The 20,709-nt window shown below is 43.4% G+C and overlaps 1 protein-coding gene across 1 annotated transcript; it reads right to left on the minus strand.

The window, feature by feature from the left end:
* Positions 1 to 2,152: 2,152 nt before the first annotated feature.
* Positions 2,153 to 3,160, minus strand: LOC130879965 (olfactory receptor 52D1-like). The gene has a single exon (XM_057778777.1). The coding sequence runs from the start codon at positions 3,158 to 3,160 to the stop codon at positions 2,153 to 2,155; it is 1,008 nt and encodes a 335-aa protein (XP_057634760.1).
* Positions 3,161 to 20,709: the final 17,549 nt, after the last annotated feature.

The raw sequence follows: 20,709 nt of genomic DNA on the forward strand, positions 1-20,709 counted from the left end.
CTCGGTCCAGCTGTAGGTATTATCTAAGTCCCTAGACTACCCTGAGCTTTTATTTCCATTGCCAATGAATAGTCTCAGTAGGAGGGGACAAAGATTTCAACATCCAAAAGCTAAGCTATGTGGTGGGTCTTGAAGGTGGGAAAGGGGATCATAAAAAACTGGCAACTTCAAACATGGGTGGAAGTGTATTTCCTCTATGAAAACAGGGTTGCCCTCATCCATCCCAAACAGAGATCTGTTCCTGCCCTGCCAGGCCCTCCTACACAAATAGATTAAAGCAAACCTGAGAGATCTGGCAGACCTTGAGATGGGTCTCTTTCAAAGGGGATTATGGTCTTTTCCTCAATTTTCAGGGAAGAAGGCTCTAGAAGGAAATGCAACCTAACCTGTTCAACCTAAGGGCAGAAGCCATTTATTTAACCACTTAATCATGTCCCTTGGAAAGAGGCCAAAGTGTGTCCCTGGGGGGAAATGCAAACATCACTGCACTATTTTGCCCTGTTACACACCTTCCCTCATCTTTAGCAAGCTGCTCCCTCCACTCTCCTGGGTACTCTAAACATTTCCACTCTACTCCCCTCCAAATGCTCCCCTGATCTCCCTACTCCAAATGCCCCCAGCCTCTGCTGTCTGTGTGCTAAGAAGCCTCCAGGCCACCAGCAGCAGGAGGCTATCAGACCTCAAGTTCTCCTGCCTTTCAAGCAGATATTCCTATGGAGAAGACAAGTTTGGTTCCTAAGACCTGGACGAGAAATCACAGCTCAGGGCTCTCTCTTTTGGCTATCCAAAATCTCTCCCACCCTCTCTTTGTCCTCAGCCATCTTACTGGAGTACCTACTTCTCAAGCAATGTGGACTCTCATTTGGTCATGTGCCTAGGAGATGCTGCATTTCCCAGAAAGGTTGCCGTGAAGGGCTAATCATTCCACTCTTCTTGAGAAGGTTGCTATCTACAGCTACTAGTTATGCCTACTGTTGCTTCCCACTTCTCACAGTACCCCTAAATCCAGACACTGCGATACTTAGTACCAAGGCCCTCGACTACTCACTCATCCTTTGAGAGCCTGCCTGTGCTGTACACCTGTTTCAACAAGGCACACAAAATCTCCCAATTCCCATTCTAGAAAGACTTCAAGAGCTGGGCTACATATAATTCTGGGGAATTGCATTACTTTGCAATATAGGAAAATCTCAGTAAGTTCATATTTTATCTTGGTTGACATTCTGCACTCAAAACCAACATACATAAGGTACATTCTCCATCAAGTCCTGTATTTTCTTCTGGGAGTCACAGAGGTTGAGAAGACAACCTCTGGTTATGTTGGGAGTTCATTTGAAAACCAAATGTGCACATTATATGAAAGTATCTGGAATCAGGGTTCAAATGGGTGTCACTAGCTCTGTGTTTCATGGGAGAACAGAAGGAAGGAAGGCTGAGTAGGGGAATAGCAGGGAAAGGAACATAAGACTGAGCTGTAGCCTTTCCCGCATCTTAGCAACTATATCTAGGAAATGACACAGGGTAAAAACAGGAACTTCCTCAGACTCTGATCCGAAAAAGGAAACCTCTCATGGATGCACTTCCGGTACTGTCACCTCAGCAGCTCTGGAGCTCAAGGTATTGACCACCCTGATCAAAGCCGAGTTTTCAAAGCTCTGCTCCTTATAGTATCTATGCTATACTATGCTACGCTATGCTATGCTACACTACACTATCTATAGTATAGTATACTATGCTATGCTATGCTACGCTAAGCTACACTACACTACACTATACTATACTATGCTATACTATTCCTCCAGCTCTTCCTGTATTCATCCCTTCAACAGACATGGAATTCTTGCTTAGTACCAGATGCCTTACAAAAAACCCACACTGAGCCACATTAAACCAATCTGAATGTGTGTAGAATGATGGAGAAAGACCATAGTCTTGCAGATGTGTCCTGGGCCCCCTTGTGGTCACTGAAGGGCCCAAACTCTTCTATACTTTAGTAAAGTCACTGGAAGTCAAAACAGAACTGAAGGAGAAGACTGTGCTGATAAAGCTGGGTAGGGAGAGGTCAGTTTGCTGTACTCTGCCTGCCTACATGTTTGGAATAGGTCGTATGGTCATGGCCCCACCTGATGGCAGATGATGTCAACACTTGGGTTCACACAGATAAAGTGTGTGGCACAGCTGGCATGTCGGTGCCCACCTTTCTCACCCTTTGAAGCAAATGCCTAAGTCTCTGAGTGATCTGCTTTGTGCGCACTCCATAGACCACAGGATTAAGTGCTGGAGGAACTACCACGTAGAGATTAGCCAATAAAATATGGATGTGACCGGGAACTGTGTGGTGGCCAAAACGGTGAGCCAGGAAAGAAAAGAGAGCAGGTGTGTAGAAGAGAACAATGACACCAGCATGGGCCCCACATGTACCCAAGGTCTTGTAGCGGGCCCCGGGGGATGGCAGGCGACAGACGGCACGGAGTATAAGGGCATAGGAAGCACCTATGAGCCCTAGGTCCAGGGCTGGAGAGAGCAGTGTGGTAGCCAGTCCATACCAGATGTTGGGACGTGTGTCGCCACATGCGAGACGAGCCACACCCATGTGCTCGCAGTATGTGTGAGGCAAGACTCGATGCCCACAGTAAGGAAGTCTCTGCAGAAGGACCACAGGGGGTGCCATGACACAGGCGCCACGCGTCACAGCTGCTGCAGCCACCATGCCCACCACACGCTGGCTCAGCAGAGTCCCATAGCGTAGAGGCTGGCAGATGGCCACATAGCGGTCCACTGCCATGGCCAGCAGCACTGAGGACTCAGCAATGAAGGCCATGTGAGCAACAAAGAGCTGAGCTAAACAGCCCGCAAAGGAGATTTCATCCGACAAGCCCCAGAGCACAGCTAGGGCTTTAGGCACCGTGGATGTGGCCAGAATCAAGTCAGCGGCTGCCAGAAGCCCCAGAAGCTGGTACATGGGAGCCTGGAGGGTTTTGTCCACTGCCACCAGCCCCAGGAGAAGTGTATTCCCCACCAAAGATGCCAGGTACAGCAGGCACACGGGCACAGCAATCCAGGCATGCAGGCCCTCCAGTCCTGGCACACCCAGCAGGATAAAGGGCCCGGGCCCAGAAACTGTCTGATTGAGGCTGAGGAGTGCAGAATCCAGCTCCATCTTCTGCTTCCACCTGGCTCTGTCCCTGCAGGGCATAAAGGAGGTCTGTGAGGGCGACTGTAGATCTCTGGAGATTTGGGTGAGGGAAAGGAAGGGACAAGCTGCTGCGGCCAGCATTTTCTTTCTGATCACTATGTCATGGACTGCTGTGCTAACAATAGAGTTCCCAACAGTATTTGGGATTTGTTAGCATTTAAATATGCTGAATCAAAGAATTTGGACTCTATGGGATCCGTTTTGGGAAACCTGGTGCCCATTAAGAATATAGATCATCAGGTCTGGGAAAGCAGAGCAAGGGATTGGGGCTTGGTTTCTTCATAACAGTGGAGTGGGTTGTCAAATTAAAATGGTGGCACACACCTTTAATCCCAGCACTCGGGAGGGAGAGGCTGGTGGATCTCTGTGAGTTCCAGGCCAGCATAGTCTACAGAACAAATTCCAGGATAGGATACAAAGCCACAAGAAACCCTGTCTTGAATAACAAAACAAAACAAAACAAAACACAAAATGTTGGCAGAGGGAGAGAACTAGGTGGGGTCTGTGACCCTGGCTGGCCTTGAACTGACTGAGACCCACTGCTGCTGCCTCCAGTCAGGAATTCTAAACACTCAGCACTCTGGAGGTTGAGGTAGGAAGACTATGAGTTCTAAATCACCATAGACTGCCTCTGACACCAACATCAATACACCACACCAGACCCCAGAGAAAAAAATTGCAGAATAGGATTCTTTGTTCTCTACCTGAAGACCACAGTCTTGTCATTCAGTTTCTTGAAAGGTACAAGCCTGGCAGTCTAAGCTGGTCTGGTAGACTCTTAACCTGCAGACTGTGAAACCTGGGCTAGGTGACCAGAGAACACCTTAGCAGAGTTGTGAATTCAGTAGAGCTACTTCCGGGGCCTTCACTCATCCGTACAGCTTCCCATAGAACAGAGATTAAACCCACAATAGACCTTCCCACATGGGAGTTGCTGATTAGGAAACAGAGCTTCCTTCTGGAAGGCGATTTGTTTGCCAAGTGAAGGGGTCTAACATCACCATTTACCATGGGGCCCCATAGCGTCCTCTGGATGTGGAGAACACCCTGCCTGGGCTCCCTGATACAGAACAGACTACTAAAGACATAAGCTATCACTTCCTCAGTTGTTGGGAACGCCTACCCCAAACCACAGGATAAGAGCAACCTGTAACCAGGCAAGGGCCCCTCAACAAAGTCCTGTGCTCAGAGTGAGAGCTTTATCAGATCACAAGGACAAGTGCTTTAGACTCTTCATAACCATAGCGCGTACGTCTCCTTCCATTTCCCTCCATGCACCAAGTGAAGATGAGGAGATGGAAGCTGGGGACCCTCCTCGCATTCTCTAGAACAGAATTCTCAATCTTCCCTATGCTGTGACCCTTTAATACAGTTCTTCAAGTTGTTGTGAACTCTACAATCATAAATTATTTCCATTGCTACTTCATAAATGTACGTTTGCTACTATTGTGAGTCATACTGTAAATATCTGTGTTTTCTGGTGCTGAAAGGGTCATTTATAGGGTTGTGACTCTCAGGTTAAGAACCACTTTCGAGCCTTACTTTTGCTCTATGCCTGACTCTGTAGGCAGTACTGTCATCTTCTCATTTTCTGCCTGCCTGCTCTGTTCTCTTAATGTCCTGAGACCTAACACCATATGGGGAGTTCAGCAAGGGGCATGCAAAGAGAGGAGAGAAACAGCACTGATCTCCCATAGCTCCCAGGACTAGACTGGCTCTGGGCTGGTCCAGAGTCCAGCTGTATCTCCATGGTAGAGACTCCACTACAGATGAGTTAGACCATCTCAGGCTGCTTGCTGGGATAAGAAAACACCTGTACAGAAAGGCTACACTCACATAGACCTGGGGCCACACGAGATCCCCAGATCCGGGCTGGTACTGTCACTTCTTCCCCATTTCTAGCTTCCTTCATCTCTGGAGAGCAGTTTCTTTTTAAATAGCAGAAGCTGCCTGCAGCGCTTGCTTAGATTCTGAATGTCTGCCTGGCTGCTTCCCTCCCTAGATGGTGTCTCTGTTCTGATTCACATGTGCTCGTCTTTACCAGCATCAGTCCTGGAGACAGGGGTGTTTCATGAGCCACCTAGTAACCAGAGTTTGTCCCTACCCTCTGCTGCCTCCAGAGATCATGTGGTCATCACCATCTCTTCTGTTTCCCTGATGATCCTCTTTGTGCTGACTTGGGTCCTCGGAGTTCCTTCTTTCCCGGTGCCTCAAGGACCAGCTCTTGCCTGAGAAGTTTTAAGGACAAAGTCAGCCCTCATGAACAGAGTAGAGCACCAGACACATATGAAATCAGCCAGAGGAACAAAAGGCAGGGTGGGAGGGCTCAAGAAATAAACTGCAACGCTCCAGTCGGTCTGTTCTTCTTATGATCTGGGGAGAATCAATTAACTTGCAACCATGATTTGATCAAATTGTGGGTTCTCACCTGATTTTGGAAGAAGTAAGGATGCTAATATGATACCAAATTACATTGTTCCTGCTCCTGTTTGTCATCATTTCAGCACAATGACAAAACTCAGAGCAAACTCTGAAGCCAAGTTGTTTAGGTGAAGATCCTACTTCTGCCACATAAAGGCTGTGACTTTGCACAAGATCCTCATCTCTTGTCTTCATCGTCTCATTTCTGGAATGAGGGTAATCAAAATGCATCTACTCCCATAATGCTTGGAAAGGAGTGTGTGTGTGTGTATATATACATATATATGCAAATATATTGTGATATATACTATAAAGTGTGCATACAAATAGTGTGTGTATATACATACATTGTGTGTATATATATATATAAACATATAGTGTGATCATACATACATACATATATTCAAAGTGCTATGAATCCAAAGGACTGAGTACACAGTTCAGTTATAAAGTACTTGCCTAGCTTTTGTGAGACCCTAGGTCAAGTCAGTAAAGCATATATCAAAACTTACCTAATTATTTAGTGTTCAGCATAGCCTGCACTGCCGTGACTGCTCAGCAAGCACTGAACATTACTGCTGTGGCAGTCAGCACTTCCATCACTCGACTCCATCCTTCAGAGGCCCTCTCACTGCAGTCTAGTGCACAAATGTGGTAGGTGGCCTGTCAATGTGCCTAAAATGAAAAGCAAAACACAAAATGCGAACAGGAGACTGAAACAAAAATGGTGAGCCATCAAATGCGTCTGAACTTATTGGTTCAACTGATTAAAAGGGGGAATAAAAGATTTTGATTTGATCCAAAAAAAGACTTCCTTTGGCAATAGAACTTGTTGGGATTAGTCTGATTATAAGACCATTGTTAAGCAAAGCGAGAAGCATGGGGTGTTGCCCTCACTAGCCCCTTTCCCTACCATTCTGACAGAGAACAGTGAGACAGAGGAGAAATGATAATGCTTTGTGCCATATTCCAGAAGATGAGAGTCCCGTGGCCCTTCCTACAGCAGGAAGCTAAGCACAGAGCGCGTGTACAGGCAATGGAGCAGTGCAAGCTTACCCAATCTGCTCTCCTCTGGTTCTGTGAAAAGACACCAAAGTCTCAACAACCCATTTCATTATTTTTGACCTTCAGTGCTGAGCTCAATGTGGAAAAGATTCAAGGAGAGGTCCTTGGGATACTTTGTTCCAGGAGCCCTCAGAGCAGTCTAGAATCTGAGTGATGTTGGCTGGTGAACTGCTACTGCTCATGGGACCTTGACTTCTCACCTGTGGAAGCTGAATTAAAGATGAAGAAAAGGTATCTTGTCTCTATCCACCAATGTCTGCCTTCAATCTTGCTTCTGCAGCTCATTCATCTGACAGGGTTGCCAGAATCTCAGAAACTCCAAAGATGCTTCTATGGCAAGCTGAGAGAAAGCAGGTACAAGTGAATATGATTTACGGGTTTCTCCTGTGTGCACCTCAGGGGCAATGAACTCTGAGCCCCAATAGGCCTGAGGTCTCAGCTGTGCAGTGTTGATGAGGAATTAGCAGAGATTTGAGGCTATCTCTGTGGACTTTCTTAAGCCCCAGATTTAAGTGTCTGACATACTCAGAACCTAGAGAAAAGGAAACTGGACCACGAGGTCCCCAAAGATCCATTGCATGTGAGAGCAGCAAACCCAGATAGACATTCCCTTTGCTCTAAACAATGGTAAAGCCAATTGTCACCAAGAAGTTATTACTGTTCTTTGGGACTGTCTCTATTCCCTACTTTTTGTAAAGAGACTAAATATTTTGATGGACAGAGCCTGAATATTTTTCTCCCAGAATGAACTTCCAAATAAACCCTCACTACGATGTAGCCTTGAGTATTCCTGACTTTCCAAGCTTAATGTTTTCTTGGTGTGATGTAGATTATACTTCTCCCTCAGCAGTGGCTGTGCTTATGTAGGTATCACGTGATTATACATCTCCCCCAGCAGTGGCTGTGCTTACGTAGGTAGCATGTGACTCTTCCTACAAGTACCTTACCCTTGCCTGAACAGACACAGGACTCTGAAGGTTGTGCAACATGGCAGGAGGAGCTTGAGAGCAAATTGCTTATCTTAGGTGCCAGCCAGATCTACATGGAGAGGCTTAGATGCCAATAATAGACATTATTGTTCATGGGACTTCCTTTTCCTCAAACGTGGTACAATTTCCCATTTGGAACAACTAATGGCTTTCATTGTCACCACAAAAAATCCAAGTTCATACTTAGTTTTAGTTCCCAGGTATAATGAAATTTGGTGCATGCACTCATGAGTCAGATGCCAAATAACTAACCTATAAAAGTCTATAGTTGAAGAAGTCATACACAAAGAAATACACAGAATTAATAATTTATACATGAGAAAGCAACCTTGTGGGTTTTCTATCATCATTCTATAGGAGTACAAACCAGAAGATAGATTTTTATCCATGACCTGATCGTGGAACAGAAAGTTTATAACCTGCTATGCCATGGAGGAGTAGGACTGCAATCTGAATTTACAGGAAGATAAATAGCACCTTTTTTAAAAAAATAAATATTTATTTATTTATTATGTATATAATATTTTGTCTTCATGTATTCCTAGAGGCCAGAAGAGGGCACCAGACCTTATTACAGATGGTTGTGAGCCACCATGTGGTTGCTGGGAATTGAACTCAGGACCTTTGGAAGAGCAGGCAATGATCTTAACCACTGAGCCATCTCTCCAGCCCTAAATTGCACCTTTTTTTCTCCTTGAATAAACAGTAAGGAGGAGGGGTTTTAAAAGTTACAATCTCAGGTTTCCACATGACAGATCTGAAGTGAAAGTAGAAACGACAATAGTGTAGACACTGACGGAGTGGCCAAACACTGCAAATCCAGACCTTTCCTTCAGTACCGACCCTACAAGGCCAGAAAGCAGATCTTCCTAGGAAAGCTGATGGCTTCTGGGAAAGAGGAAGTCAGTTTTCTTTCACAATGTGGCCTCTAGGAGATCGACTCCAGTGGATGGCACATATCCAAAATATATGGGCAGTGCAAATTGAACCCAATGCTTTTAGAAAAGAAAATGAACACAAAGTTGGGTTTGGGTCAATAGAAAGGGGTGGGTAGGCCTGGGAAGAACTGGGGAGGGAGTAATAACAAGTCACACTGTATGAAATTGTCAACTAATAAAAGTAATCAAGTAGTTAATTAGTTTTTTTTTTTTTTTTTTTTTAAATCTAAGATCACTTATAAAAAGCCAAGGCTCATGTAGGCTTACTGAGAGGCCACAGAAATAAAGAAATATACATTCTCTTGGGAAGGAAGATGGGAAAGCAACATAAGCTTCTGGACAGAAACAGAGCAGTGTGAGGGGGGATGAGACAGTTCACACACCTTCTCTCTTTTGTTTTGCTTTGTGACTCCATTAGTCTTTCATGGAAGCCATTGGTGCGTATAAGTGAATAATCTTGGTTTCTAGTTTCTACCAGGATGAATAGAGTATGTACTTTCAAGTTATCTTAACTCCGAACATATTTATTTATTGAACCTTCGGGAAGCTTTTAAAATAGCAGCTCTTAGCTAATCTTGTTCTCAGCAAGATGGAAATTACCAGAAAGAAAAATGCCAGAAAATATTCTGATGCCTGTGAGGACTTAGCATGTCAGCACAGAAAGGAGACTCCTCAGAGTTTGATGGGCCTTGGTGTGTGATAACTGGACTTCTAACAGACACAGACTGGGAGGGGTGATGCTGAAGGCTGGAGTGGCCAGAGGCAGTAAACAGGGACATATGATTTAGAAACAAAGTCCACAGAGCTGGACATTAAAAAATAAGTTCTGGTGACCTCACAGTGATTAGACTTTGTTATAAAAATAGCAATTTGTATACTTCAAAAATTGTTTGTTAAACATAGATCCAAAACTATCCCTGCTGAAAATATATGTGAGCTAGACCTGTCAGCTACATTGATTTAATGATTTCATGATGTGTGTATGCATAGCAATATACATTATTCCCTAGTCTAACTATTCCTTTCTTTTTTTAATCTACAGGAAAACATTAATGCAAGACACATGGCATTTTCATTTCAAAAAAAACATAGTAACTATACAATTTAAATTTTGAAAAGGCAAGTATGATTAACAACAATAATAAAACATGCCCTATAAATACTTTTTTCTGTAGTCTATTTTCATAGTTTTGAGCTCAACAGAATGTCACCAAGATTTGATACGAGGTCTGTATTAAAGACCTCCTTGCTGGAAACCTTGGATAGTCACTTCAAGGTGTAGGTCCTACTCTTCAAATAGTAAGATTTTGTCTACTAGAGGCCTGAAAATCTGCTCCTCTTTACCCAAATTCTGTTTTCATCTTGTTGTTGGGGTAGGGGGGTCTATCTCTGCATTTTATTTTGTTTTTCTGTTTTTCTGTGGTCTTGGGTGGTATTAAGCTACTGATTTAATCCCTATTGTTTCTTAATTAGTATACGAAATAAGAGGGGTTTCACTGTGACATTTCCATACTTACTTTGTGTTGGTCCCCTCTTCCCCTCTCCATTCTCCTATTCTCTTGCTGTTCCTCCTTCTTCCCACAGTGGCCAATCTTCTGTTCTCACATCACACATTTTCTATCCCCACCCCGATCTCCCCAACTTAAAACCTCTTTTTCCAAAGTGGCAATGGACTGCAGATGTGGGAAGACAGAAAAGGAGATACCTTCTGGAGGAAATAGGGAACAGGGTAGAGGCGAGAATAACAGGAGTGAAAAATAATTGAGAAGAAAACATAATAACATAATGGCATGGATGTATGCAAATACCACCCTGAAATTAAAATCATCCTGTTGATCCAGGAGTGGTGAGTCAGGCCTGCAGTCCCCAGAAAACGACCTCCAATTGGAGGTCAACCTACTGTAGTAGTGAGTTCTAGGTCAGCTCAGCTGCAGAGTAAGGGAGATTATTTCAAAACAGCACAAAACTGAAGAATAGGAAGGAACAGAGACAGTATCCTCATAGGAGAGAAGTGACCCACATGGTAGATAATGCTAAAAACTGAACATATGGCCCAAAGAAACTTAATGCACCATGCAGAGCCTGCGCGTGTACCTGCCAGGAAAGAGAGCACCAGAGGCTGGGGAGCCAGGAATGGGCTGGGCAGACAAGACGACTACTTTTCACAACAGACGTTAAAGCTTCATCTATGTGTAACCTGGATGTTTTATTTTTTATTTTATTATTAATTTCTATTGAGCTCTACATTTTCCTCTGCTCTGTTCCCTGCCTCTCCTCTCCACATCAATCATCTTTCAAGATCCTCTTGCTCCCAATTTACTCAGGAGATCTTGCTTTTTCTATTACCCATGTAGATTAGATCTACGTATGTCTTTTTAGGGGCCTCATTGTTGTCTAGGTTCTCTTGGATTGTGATTTGTGGGTTGATTTTCTTTACTTTATGTTTAAAAAACCACTTATGAGTGAGTACATGTGATAATTGTCTTTCTGGGTCTGGGTTATCTCACTCAAAATGATGTTTTCTCGCTCCATCCATTTGCCGGCAAAATTCAAGATGTCATTATTTTTTCTGCTGTGTAGTACTCCATTGTGCAATGTGCCACATTTTCCTTATCCATTCTTCAGTCGAGGGGCATTATGGTTGTTTCCAGGTTCTGGCTATGACAAACATGCTCCTATAAACATAGTTGAGCATATGTCCTTGTGGCACAATTGAACATCCTTTGGATATATACCCCAAAGTGGTATTACTGGGTCTTGAGGAAGGTTGTTTTCTAATTTTCTGAGAATCATCACTCTGACATCCAAAGGGGCTGTACCAGCTTGCATTCCCACCAGCAATGCAGGAGTGTTCCCTTTACCCCACAACCTCTCCAGCATAATTTGTTATCAGTGTTTTTGATCTTGGCATTCTTATAGGTATAAGATGGAATCTCAGAGTTGTTTTGATTTGCATTTTTTTGATGACTAAGGATGTTGAACATTTCCTTAACTGTCTTTAGCCATTTTAGATTCTTTTGTTGAGAGTTCTCTTTTTAGGTCTGTACCCAAATGCCCTGTGTTTACGACATCCTCACATGTCTACTTTCTAGTTATGCCCATATGATCCTCACCCATTTCCACATTTATCTAAAATTGTCATTCATTTAAAACCAAACTCTGATTGCTTTTCTTAGAAAACCACAATGGTGGTCACTCTATTCTCTCATAGTCTTTAATCGTGTTCTCCTCCCCTTTCACTCCAGTAACCGAGAGGCACCTGACAACTCACTCTGAGCTCACCATCTAAACAGGACTTCACTCAACATCCGTCTGATTGCTCCCTAGTAGTTGCCTAATTATTTCTGTATAGTGTTGACATTAATGTACTGGTTCCACGTATTCTGTATGATAATCCCAGAGAACTGTCATACTCAAACTTTTATAGTCCCATGAGATGCTATTCTTATTTCTTAGAAACTGCACAAGTCCATAAACCTGCAATATCTACTTTTATCTACTAATATCTGTGGATTTCTGTATTATTTAGTTACTAGTTAAATAAATATAAGCAATGTTATAAATATAAGCTTTAATAACTTGGTCCCTTCTCAATAATTATTAACGCCAAGTATCAGATCAGCCTGCTATGATGGATAACAAGCTCCCCTAAACTCACCCCAGACTGACTAATTCATCCCTGAAGACACAGTTCACACCTCAGTCCCTCATGTTTCCATGTTCAGCCCCCAGTAAAATACCCATCTTTAGAAATTCTAGCTGTCATTTCAACAAAAGCAATATCTTGTCATTTCCTTTCGTAGTAAATCTTTTATTCATGTGCCTTACTCACCTTCATTTGAGCTGTGTGTTCTTCGGGAAAGGTTACTTTGCAAGGATTTTTCAGCATCACCTTAAAGCATGATCACTTACTAATAACTGAGATACAATGTAAATATACATCTAAATGTATGCAGACGTCACTAAATAATTTGACAGTACTGTTTTCATGTTCCAGTTATTCTCCTTTAGAGAATTCTTAGCTCTGGGATATTTTCCTCTATGACAGGGGGTCTAGAGAAAACCATTATTTTACTACCTTTATATCCTAATGCTAAGTGCTGTGAACACTGACATTTGCTCAGCAGATTGCTCCTCAATGCCACCCCTAGAAGGAACACCTATATATGTGGCTACCCTTCCCTTCTGTACCACATACATAGCCATCGTGGTAGGCAATGATATCATAATCTGTGTATGCAGACAGGAAACGGTGTCAGATGCCAAGAGATGTGGATTTAAAGTCCAGATGCATTGCTATTTAACGACATTGTAAGCTTGTCTGTCAATGAACCTAAATTTCTATTTGTGAATAAAGAAGATGAGAATGACATACACACTACAAACCTACAGCACGCAGTCAGTGTATGTACAGTTTACTTTCCACCTTCCTTGAGATAATGACTACAATTTAGAGAGAATTCCATAATGATTCTTCCTATATGAGGAGAAAACCATAAAGGAGTGGGGACTTACCCGCATTCTAGATCTTTGTTGGGACTCCAACTTTTCCTCCAGGAACCTCCCTTAACCTTCCACCGAAGGCCAACCACCTCTGTCAAGGGCACCTAGTTCAGATCTGTCCCAACATCCTGCATCAACTCAGATCCCTCCCCACCCTCCTGACTGTCGTATAAAATATGATCGCTTTTCCACTTTGCCTCACACCCATGGCAGTTTGCACCCCTTGCTCAGTAGTCTCTCTGTGTCATCTCTTATAAATGAACTCAGGTAGTGTGTAAGAAAAAAAAGCATTGTTAACCACTGAGCCATTTTTCCACATAGCTAGTTTTTCAGAGCACTGTAGATAATTGCATTTCTTGTACCCACAGAGGTCTGCTGCCTGTTGCCATGTTAACTCTAGAGCAGTGCCATTAACTCATTTCTGGTGACACTAAATAAGCATTCCTTTCAGCTTTCGCCCATCTCACTCACAGACAGAAATTCACTTAACATCCCTAGGAGTAGGAATTCTGGATTTTTCATAGAAAAGGAATCACATATTGTGGTATTCTGTTTGTTATTGTATTCTGTGTTTGACTTTCACTTAGCATAATGATTCTAAGGTTTGTCTATACTCTAGCTTCCATTCCTACTTTGTTAGACTGGATGGAATGCTGCAAGCCAACTCTTGAGAATTGAAGACAAGAAGATCAGGAGTTCAAGGCCTGCCTAGTCCTGCCTTGAAACAATAACAAATAAACACCTCACAACTACTCAGCAAGTCCTGCCACCCCACTTTAAACACCCATCAAGCAATTCTTTCTTTCAGATCCTCTCTCTTTATATGCCCAAGACTCTTATGTACTAATTCTTCCTTCTGTAACATTGGACCCTCTTCTCCCTTTCAGGGTGTCTCCTCCACCTAAACATCTCATTTAGATTAGAACCAGAAGAGAGGTACACTCTTCAGACTGCAGATTTCATTCTCTTTCTCTTAGCTCTAGGCCTCCACTCTGTCAGAGACAAAGACCCCCAAACAAGCAATGCACATACTACTGATTCCACACTCTCTCCACATTCACCCAGCGATTCCTCATTCTGGCCTCTTCACTGTTTCCTCTTGGAGGCAGTAGATTCCCACCAAAGAACTGTAAATACCTCATCTACTACAAATGCAGGCAGTTACTGGAACCTCTCTGTCATCCTCCTATTTCTTCTTCCTTCCTTCCTTCCTTCCTTCCTTCCTTCCTTCCTTCCTTCCTTCCTTTCTTTCTTTCTTTCTTTCTTTGTTTCTTTCTTTCTTTTTCCGAGGTAGGGTTTCTGTGTAAGATATCTCTTTCAAGATAGGGTTTGGCACCTGTCCTAGAGCTCACTCTGTAGACCAGGCTGGCCTCGAACTCACAGAGATCCACTTGCCTCTGCCTTCCAAGTGCTGAGATTAAGGCCATGTGTTACCACCACCCAGCTTCCTTGTTGATTTCTCAGCCAATGATTGTTGGCCTTAAAGCATCCTTCTCTCCTGTCTTCTAAGCCTGAGTACAGCAGAAACTCTGACAAACAAAATGCTTTATCTTGTTTTCTCTATATTATGGATGTCCTTCCTTAGTAAAATTGTGTGTGTGTGTGTGTGTGAATGTGTTGGCACAAATGCCACAGAGCACACGTGGAGGTCAGAGGACAACTTGCAGGAGCTGTTTCCTTCTTTCCTTCCACCTTGTGGGTCCTCCTGATTAGCTCAGGTCTTCGGACTCAACAGCCATCACCCTTACCCACTGAGCCATCTCATTGCCCCCTTCTCCATCCTCTAATTCTCTTCTTCCAGCTGGAATCAATGTTCCTTCTACTGTTCTGTCCTTCAGTTGACCATATGTCCAGTTTGGTGTGTGTCCTCTCCAAATAGTCTACAGCACTTTCCTTGTCCCTCTGCTCTGCCTCCATGTCTACTGGTAGCACATGTATGACATTTATGGTCTTCCATAGGAGCTCAGGACCAGCTACCCAAGTACTCTCCGTCCTCACTTGAAATGAGACCCCAAACATTCTCCATCCCCACTCCCAGGAAAACACAGCTCACTCCAGCTACCTTTTGACATACCCTCCACCCTCTCTGAAGAGCAGTGAGGACTTGGGCACTTCTGCACCTTTTTCTGACTCTTCCTCCTGTCTTAACACTTCCCTCCACTCTTCAAGACTTACCTCTCCCTTTGGCACCTTCTGATTCACTTTCTCAGTTCCACACTTGGTCTACAAGAAGCTCTTGCTTCTTAAACGTATGGATGTAGTCTCTGGCTTACCTCACAGTGCTTATCCTTTCTTGTCTTCTGGGAGAAGTAACTCTCCTGCCTTGTGTATCCCTCTGTTCCCAAGCTTCAGCTGCCTCAAGACCACACCAATTAACACAGGCATCTATTACATGTGCACAAGGATCACTTTGGCATGGGGCCAAATGGAACAGAACATTTCTAAAAGATAGGCCAGACAGATGATGTGTGGAGAGAAAGAGAAAGAGAGAGAGAGAGAGAGAGAGAGAGAGAGAGAGAGAGAGAGAGAGAGAGAGGCCCCGCTGGGTCTTTTTGTTTGGTTGTTTGTTTTAACTCTACTTTCTTTCCCTGTCTCAGTGTTACTCTATTTCCTGACTTCAAACTCGCATCTTTCTCTCTTCCCCTCTATTTTCCTTCCTGAAGCATTTTCTTTCAGGGGTTTTCTCAATCACTTTCCACATGGCTTTTCAAGTCTAACTTAGTTTATCTTTTGAGGCAGGATAGAAAGTCTAGGAAAATTAAGAGGGCCATGGGAAGGAAATGCCCAATTCCAGAGTCTGGTCAAAGTTTCTTGCCAGCTGAGAATCTATAATCCTGTGAAAGTTATCCACCCTAGAGATAATTTTCCTTTTCTGTAGAAATACATCCAGCACTGGGGAGGCAGAGGCAGGTGGATCTCTGTGTTCAAGGCCAGCCTGGTCTACAGAGCTAGTTTAAGGACAGCCAGGGCTACACAGAGAAACCCTGTCTCAAAACACCACCACCACCACCAAAACCTAAACCCCCAAAACACCAAAACAAAACAAAAGGATTGTTAAGTAGCACTGAACCATGAGTTTATTATTACTGCCTTCCTAGACATTTTCTGGGAATCTTACAAACAGGACTAACAGCTTTGGTGTATAATAAAAACATTTTAACTTCCTTTTCAACCTCTTGGTCTAGGGTATTACCATAGTAACTATGATCTTATTCTGTACACCTCAGGACTCGCCCTATGATTTCACTTAAATTTTTTAGCAACTCTTTGTCGGTACAACTTCAGAACCAGTCCAAATCTCTCTCTCCCTCTCTAACACACACACACACACACACACACACAGATGCATTCACACCCAGTTTTACACATCCATGTATACACAGTCACATACACACAGACACACACACAGACAACCGACTGTGATAAAAACAGCTAAAGATGACTTAAGAAGGCTGGATAGATGGCTGAGCAGTTCAGCATGCATGATGTTCTGTCATGGGGCCTAGAAATCCCAGCACCCACATTCTGTGGCTCCCAGAGACCTCTAGCTTCATTTCCAAAGGACCAGAAGCCTCTGAAGTCACCTGTGTATGCACACACACTGGCATATCCTTTCTGCTTTTCAAAACAAGCCCATATTGACTGGTTCCTGAATGCCTCTCTTTCAGCTCTTGTGCTTTATCTATGCTAAAATGTCTTCCTAATAAACTTTGCTTCATACTCATTGGTCCTAAAAATCCCTTTCTTTGAGGAAGGCAAGAATCCCATCTTCATCTGGGTGGAGGCCCCTGCCCAGCTGCCACTGACTGTCCACTTTAGTTCTTTCCTCTCCACTTCCTGACGAAGATCCCTTTCCACTTACACGAATCTGTGATTGTGTGTACTGATTGTACACATCAGGACCTTGGGGATAAATCTCTGGGCTTGTTTGTGAAGGATTTGCTAGATAAGGTTGGTGTGAGAGTCTCCACCTTATCTGACAGGTTAGACGAAAAAGAAAGTGAGCTGAGCACCAGCGTTTATCTCCCTCTGATTCCTGCCTGTGGACAGTGTGACCAGATGTCTCAAGCTTCTGCCACCATATACTGGAGCCATATTAACCTTAAGTTCCTTTGGTCTGGCATTCCATTGCATTAGTCAGACAACCAATGCAGGGTTTAAGAAACTAATGAGTAGATTTATAGGGATTGCTGTTTTAGTCAAACATTTAGCATTGTCTTTTGTTTGGTTTTAAACAGGGTTTCACATATCCCAGACTGGCTTTGAGGACGACCTTGAAGTTTTGAATCATTCTCCTGCCTCTACCTTGCAATAGAGGATTACAGGGGTGTGACACCATCCCTAGTTAATATGGTATTGGGGTTGAACCTGCGGCTCTTTGTGTGCTAGGCTGGCATTCTACCAATTGTGATTTGTTATTAGTGTTGTCATTTTAAATGCCGTTACGTTTTCTGGTCTGAATTTATTCACTCTGTATGGTCAAAAGTTGAAAGCAAAGCAAGCAAGTCTGTTATTCTTTTATAAGGATGGGGGACTGGTCCCACAAGGGGCAGCAGTCTTACGAGGGGCATCCAGTCCCATGAGGGGCCATGGTTAGTCACCCAAGGTTTTGGCAGGGTAGCAGTGGGCACCCAAGGCATGGGCGGGTCCCCAGAGGCCTTGGTGGGTCTCCTTGGTGGGTTTCCCTTGGTGGGCGGGAGGCTACAGTGGGTGAGAGACCAACAGATAGGCCGTGCAGAGAGAGTTTGTGTATAGAGTGTATTTAGTGGGTTATGGAAGGGAAAGGGAAGAGGAAGAAGAGAAGGAGGGGGAAGGAAAGAGAGAGGAAGAGAGAGAGAGAGTAGTTACCTCTTCAAAAAAGGGATGGAAAGAGAAAGAGAGCACAGGCTGGAGGAGGCAGGAGATCTGCTTGCCTCAGTGGAAGGGGTTTAGGAGTGGGCGGGGCTTGTCTCATAAAGTGATAGGATACCCAGGTGACAGGTCAGGCCAGCAGATCATAACATCCCCATCTCTTTCTTATAATAAAAAGCATAAGTTAGGCATAACAGGTTAAAGGAATTGGGACGGTAGATTCTCAAGACTGCTTCCTGCTTATTTGTGGGCATTGTCTTGACAGGGGACGTGAGAAAGCTGAGAGCTGGCCACATCATGGTGTAGCTGGTCTGTTTGTTCCTGTACAGTGTTTGTGATATGAAACTGTCTGGTGTCTCTTGAACCTGGCAAGGTATTGGCAGAACAGAGGACAATGTTAAGTTTAGGAAGAAAAAATTACAAGAACAGGGAGTTGAGGAGGGTGAATCCGACCTGTTTAAGGTGGATCCTTCAATTCGGCTCCCTGGAACTCACGAGAATTTTGAGTTTGTGAAAACATAAATTTTAAACAGCAGCATATTTATAACGGAATGACTGTGACAGATATTTTTTCACAATGAAAAGTATTTTTAAGACTATGAAAGGCAGCGTGAGAGAGAGATTTGATAATTTGTATTTGTCCTCATACTTTTATAACTTGCAGATACACACCTTAATAACTTGTATTTTACTAAAATTTGTTCAATGAAGCTGTCCTTTTAAACCAACAAAACCTCCCAGCTGTCAAACTGCAACAGAGATCTTTGAGAAAGACAAAATTTTACTTGAGTTATTAATTAAAAACAACAACAACAACAACAGCGAACTTACTCTGTTGTCTACCGACAGCCCCTCCTCAGGGTCCTCCAGGTCACTGAGAGTTGCATTTGCCTTTTGCTGTTTAGTGCAGGGCCTACCAGGTATTAGAAGATTCCTGTGGGTCAGAAATTTGTAGGAAGACAAGCATACCATGACCTGAGCATCTAGGCTGTCAATTCCATTTGATTCTGTCCACTTTCTGGAGATCTTCAGTTTAGATGAAAGGCAGTTTTTCCCAGTGGTCAGTGCTTGGCAGTTGATGAAGTGAATTGCAGATGGACATTTTTCTGTGCCCACCTGTCTTCTGTCTTCTTTGGAGGAAGTAGAGTGTTGTTAGGAACCAACCTGTCTCTCTGTGATGAAACATCTTTTAATAATTAAATATTTAAATGACATATTTCCTAGATCTCTGAGTGCTTGAGGGCTGTTTATTGGGTATAGATAAGTTATATCAACAGTATAGGATCTGCCTGGAGAGCTGGGTCCAAGCTTGACTGTACTGGATCTCAACTTCACAGGTAAGATTTATACTTGTAAAAGACAAAGAAGAAAAAACTGCTTGCAACAGAAGCTTAATGGTAGAATTGAAAGTAGTGGAGAACAGCTTAATATATTTTAAAGCAGGGTTGGATTACATATACAGCTTTTTTTTTTTTTTTTTTTTTTTTTTTTGGTTTTTCAAGACAGGGTTTCTCTGTGGTTTTGGAGCCTGTCCTGGAACTAGCTCTTGTAGACCAGGCTGGTCTCGAACTCACAGAGATCCGCCTGCCTCTGCCTCCCAAGTGCTGGGATTAAAGGCGTGCGCCACCACCGCCCGGCATATACAGCATTTTTTAAGAGACTTAAAAGTACATACCAATTTAAAACATGAGACTTATTGCTTTCTTAGTCTGGAATGATATAAAATGAACTTAAAACATTTAACAGTAAGTATACACACATTTACAAACAGTTGAATTTAAGTTCCCCATAAAGTTAAATAAAAAGTGAGTGGAAAAAAAAAGCTGACTAGGGGCGGGACCTCATGTAGAGAGCCTTCTGCAGGCCCTCTTTGGCTATGAGCAGAACCTGTGGTTCCTCCCTTTGTTAACCTCAAAGAAAATGGCAGCAGCCATGGTTGTCCACTTGGTGTGACTATTAAAATTTAGTCAGGCTCTGGTAGAAGTTAGAAATGTAAGCCTGATTTCCACGGGTGAGGCAGAAAAATACCCGAGGGGCCCTGGGTCCCCAAAACGAATGCCCAGCTCGGGTGCAGTGCTAGGAAAGAACCCAAGAAAGGGCAGTCCCACGAGAGGCACTAGGCTAAAAAGGAAACCATCTTACCAATTGTTCCAGTGGACTGAAGGAAAATGAGATAGGGAAGATAAACCCACTAACATTATGGAGTTCTGTTTCTACTGACTATCTAGTCCTGTGCATGGAGACTGTCCTAGAGTGTTGTTGATATATACAGTATCACTCTCCTGGAGGAACCTAATTTTCCCTCTCCCCTGTTTTGGAGGTTGTTGATATATACAGTATCACTCTCCTGGAGGAACCTAATTTTCTCTCTCCCCTGTTCTGGAGGTTGTTGATATATACAGTATCACTCTCCTGGAGGAACCTAATTTTCCCTCTCCCCTGTTCTGGAGGTTGTTGATATATACAGTATCACTCTCCTGGAGGAACCTAATTTTCCCTCTCCCCAAAGCTATCATTTATATATAGTTTCTTGGACAGTGGTAGAATTTTTGCCCACTTTGCCTCCTTTGTGCTAGAAGTTTTGTCTAGCTTGAGCTTGTGCAGGGCTCATGTGTACTGTCACAGACTCTGTGAGTTCATTTGTGCATAGGTCCTGTTTTGGAGACTTCCATATTCGGGCTGAGTGTTTCAAGGTCTCTCATTGTCTACAGATTGTCCAGTTGTGGGCATCTCCTGTTGATTACTA

This window comes from Chionomys nivalis, chromosome 8, assembly GCF_950005125.1.
Source record: "Chionomys nivalis chromosome 8, mChiNiv1.1, whole genome shotgun sequence".
In the NCBI taxonomy this organism is placed as follows: Eukaryota; Metazoa; Chordata; class Mammalia; order Rodentia; family Cricetidae; genus Chionomys; species Chionomys nivalis.

Bases quoted from the DNA above. Each gene is read 5' to 3' on its own strand.
- LOC130879965 (XM_057778777.1), bottom strand. From the start codon at position 3,160: ATGGAGCTGGATTCTGCACTCCTCAGCCTCAATCAGACAGTTTCTGGG.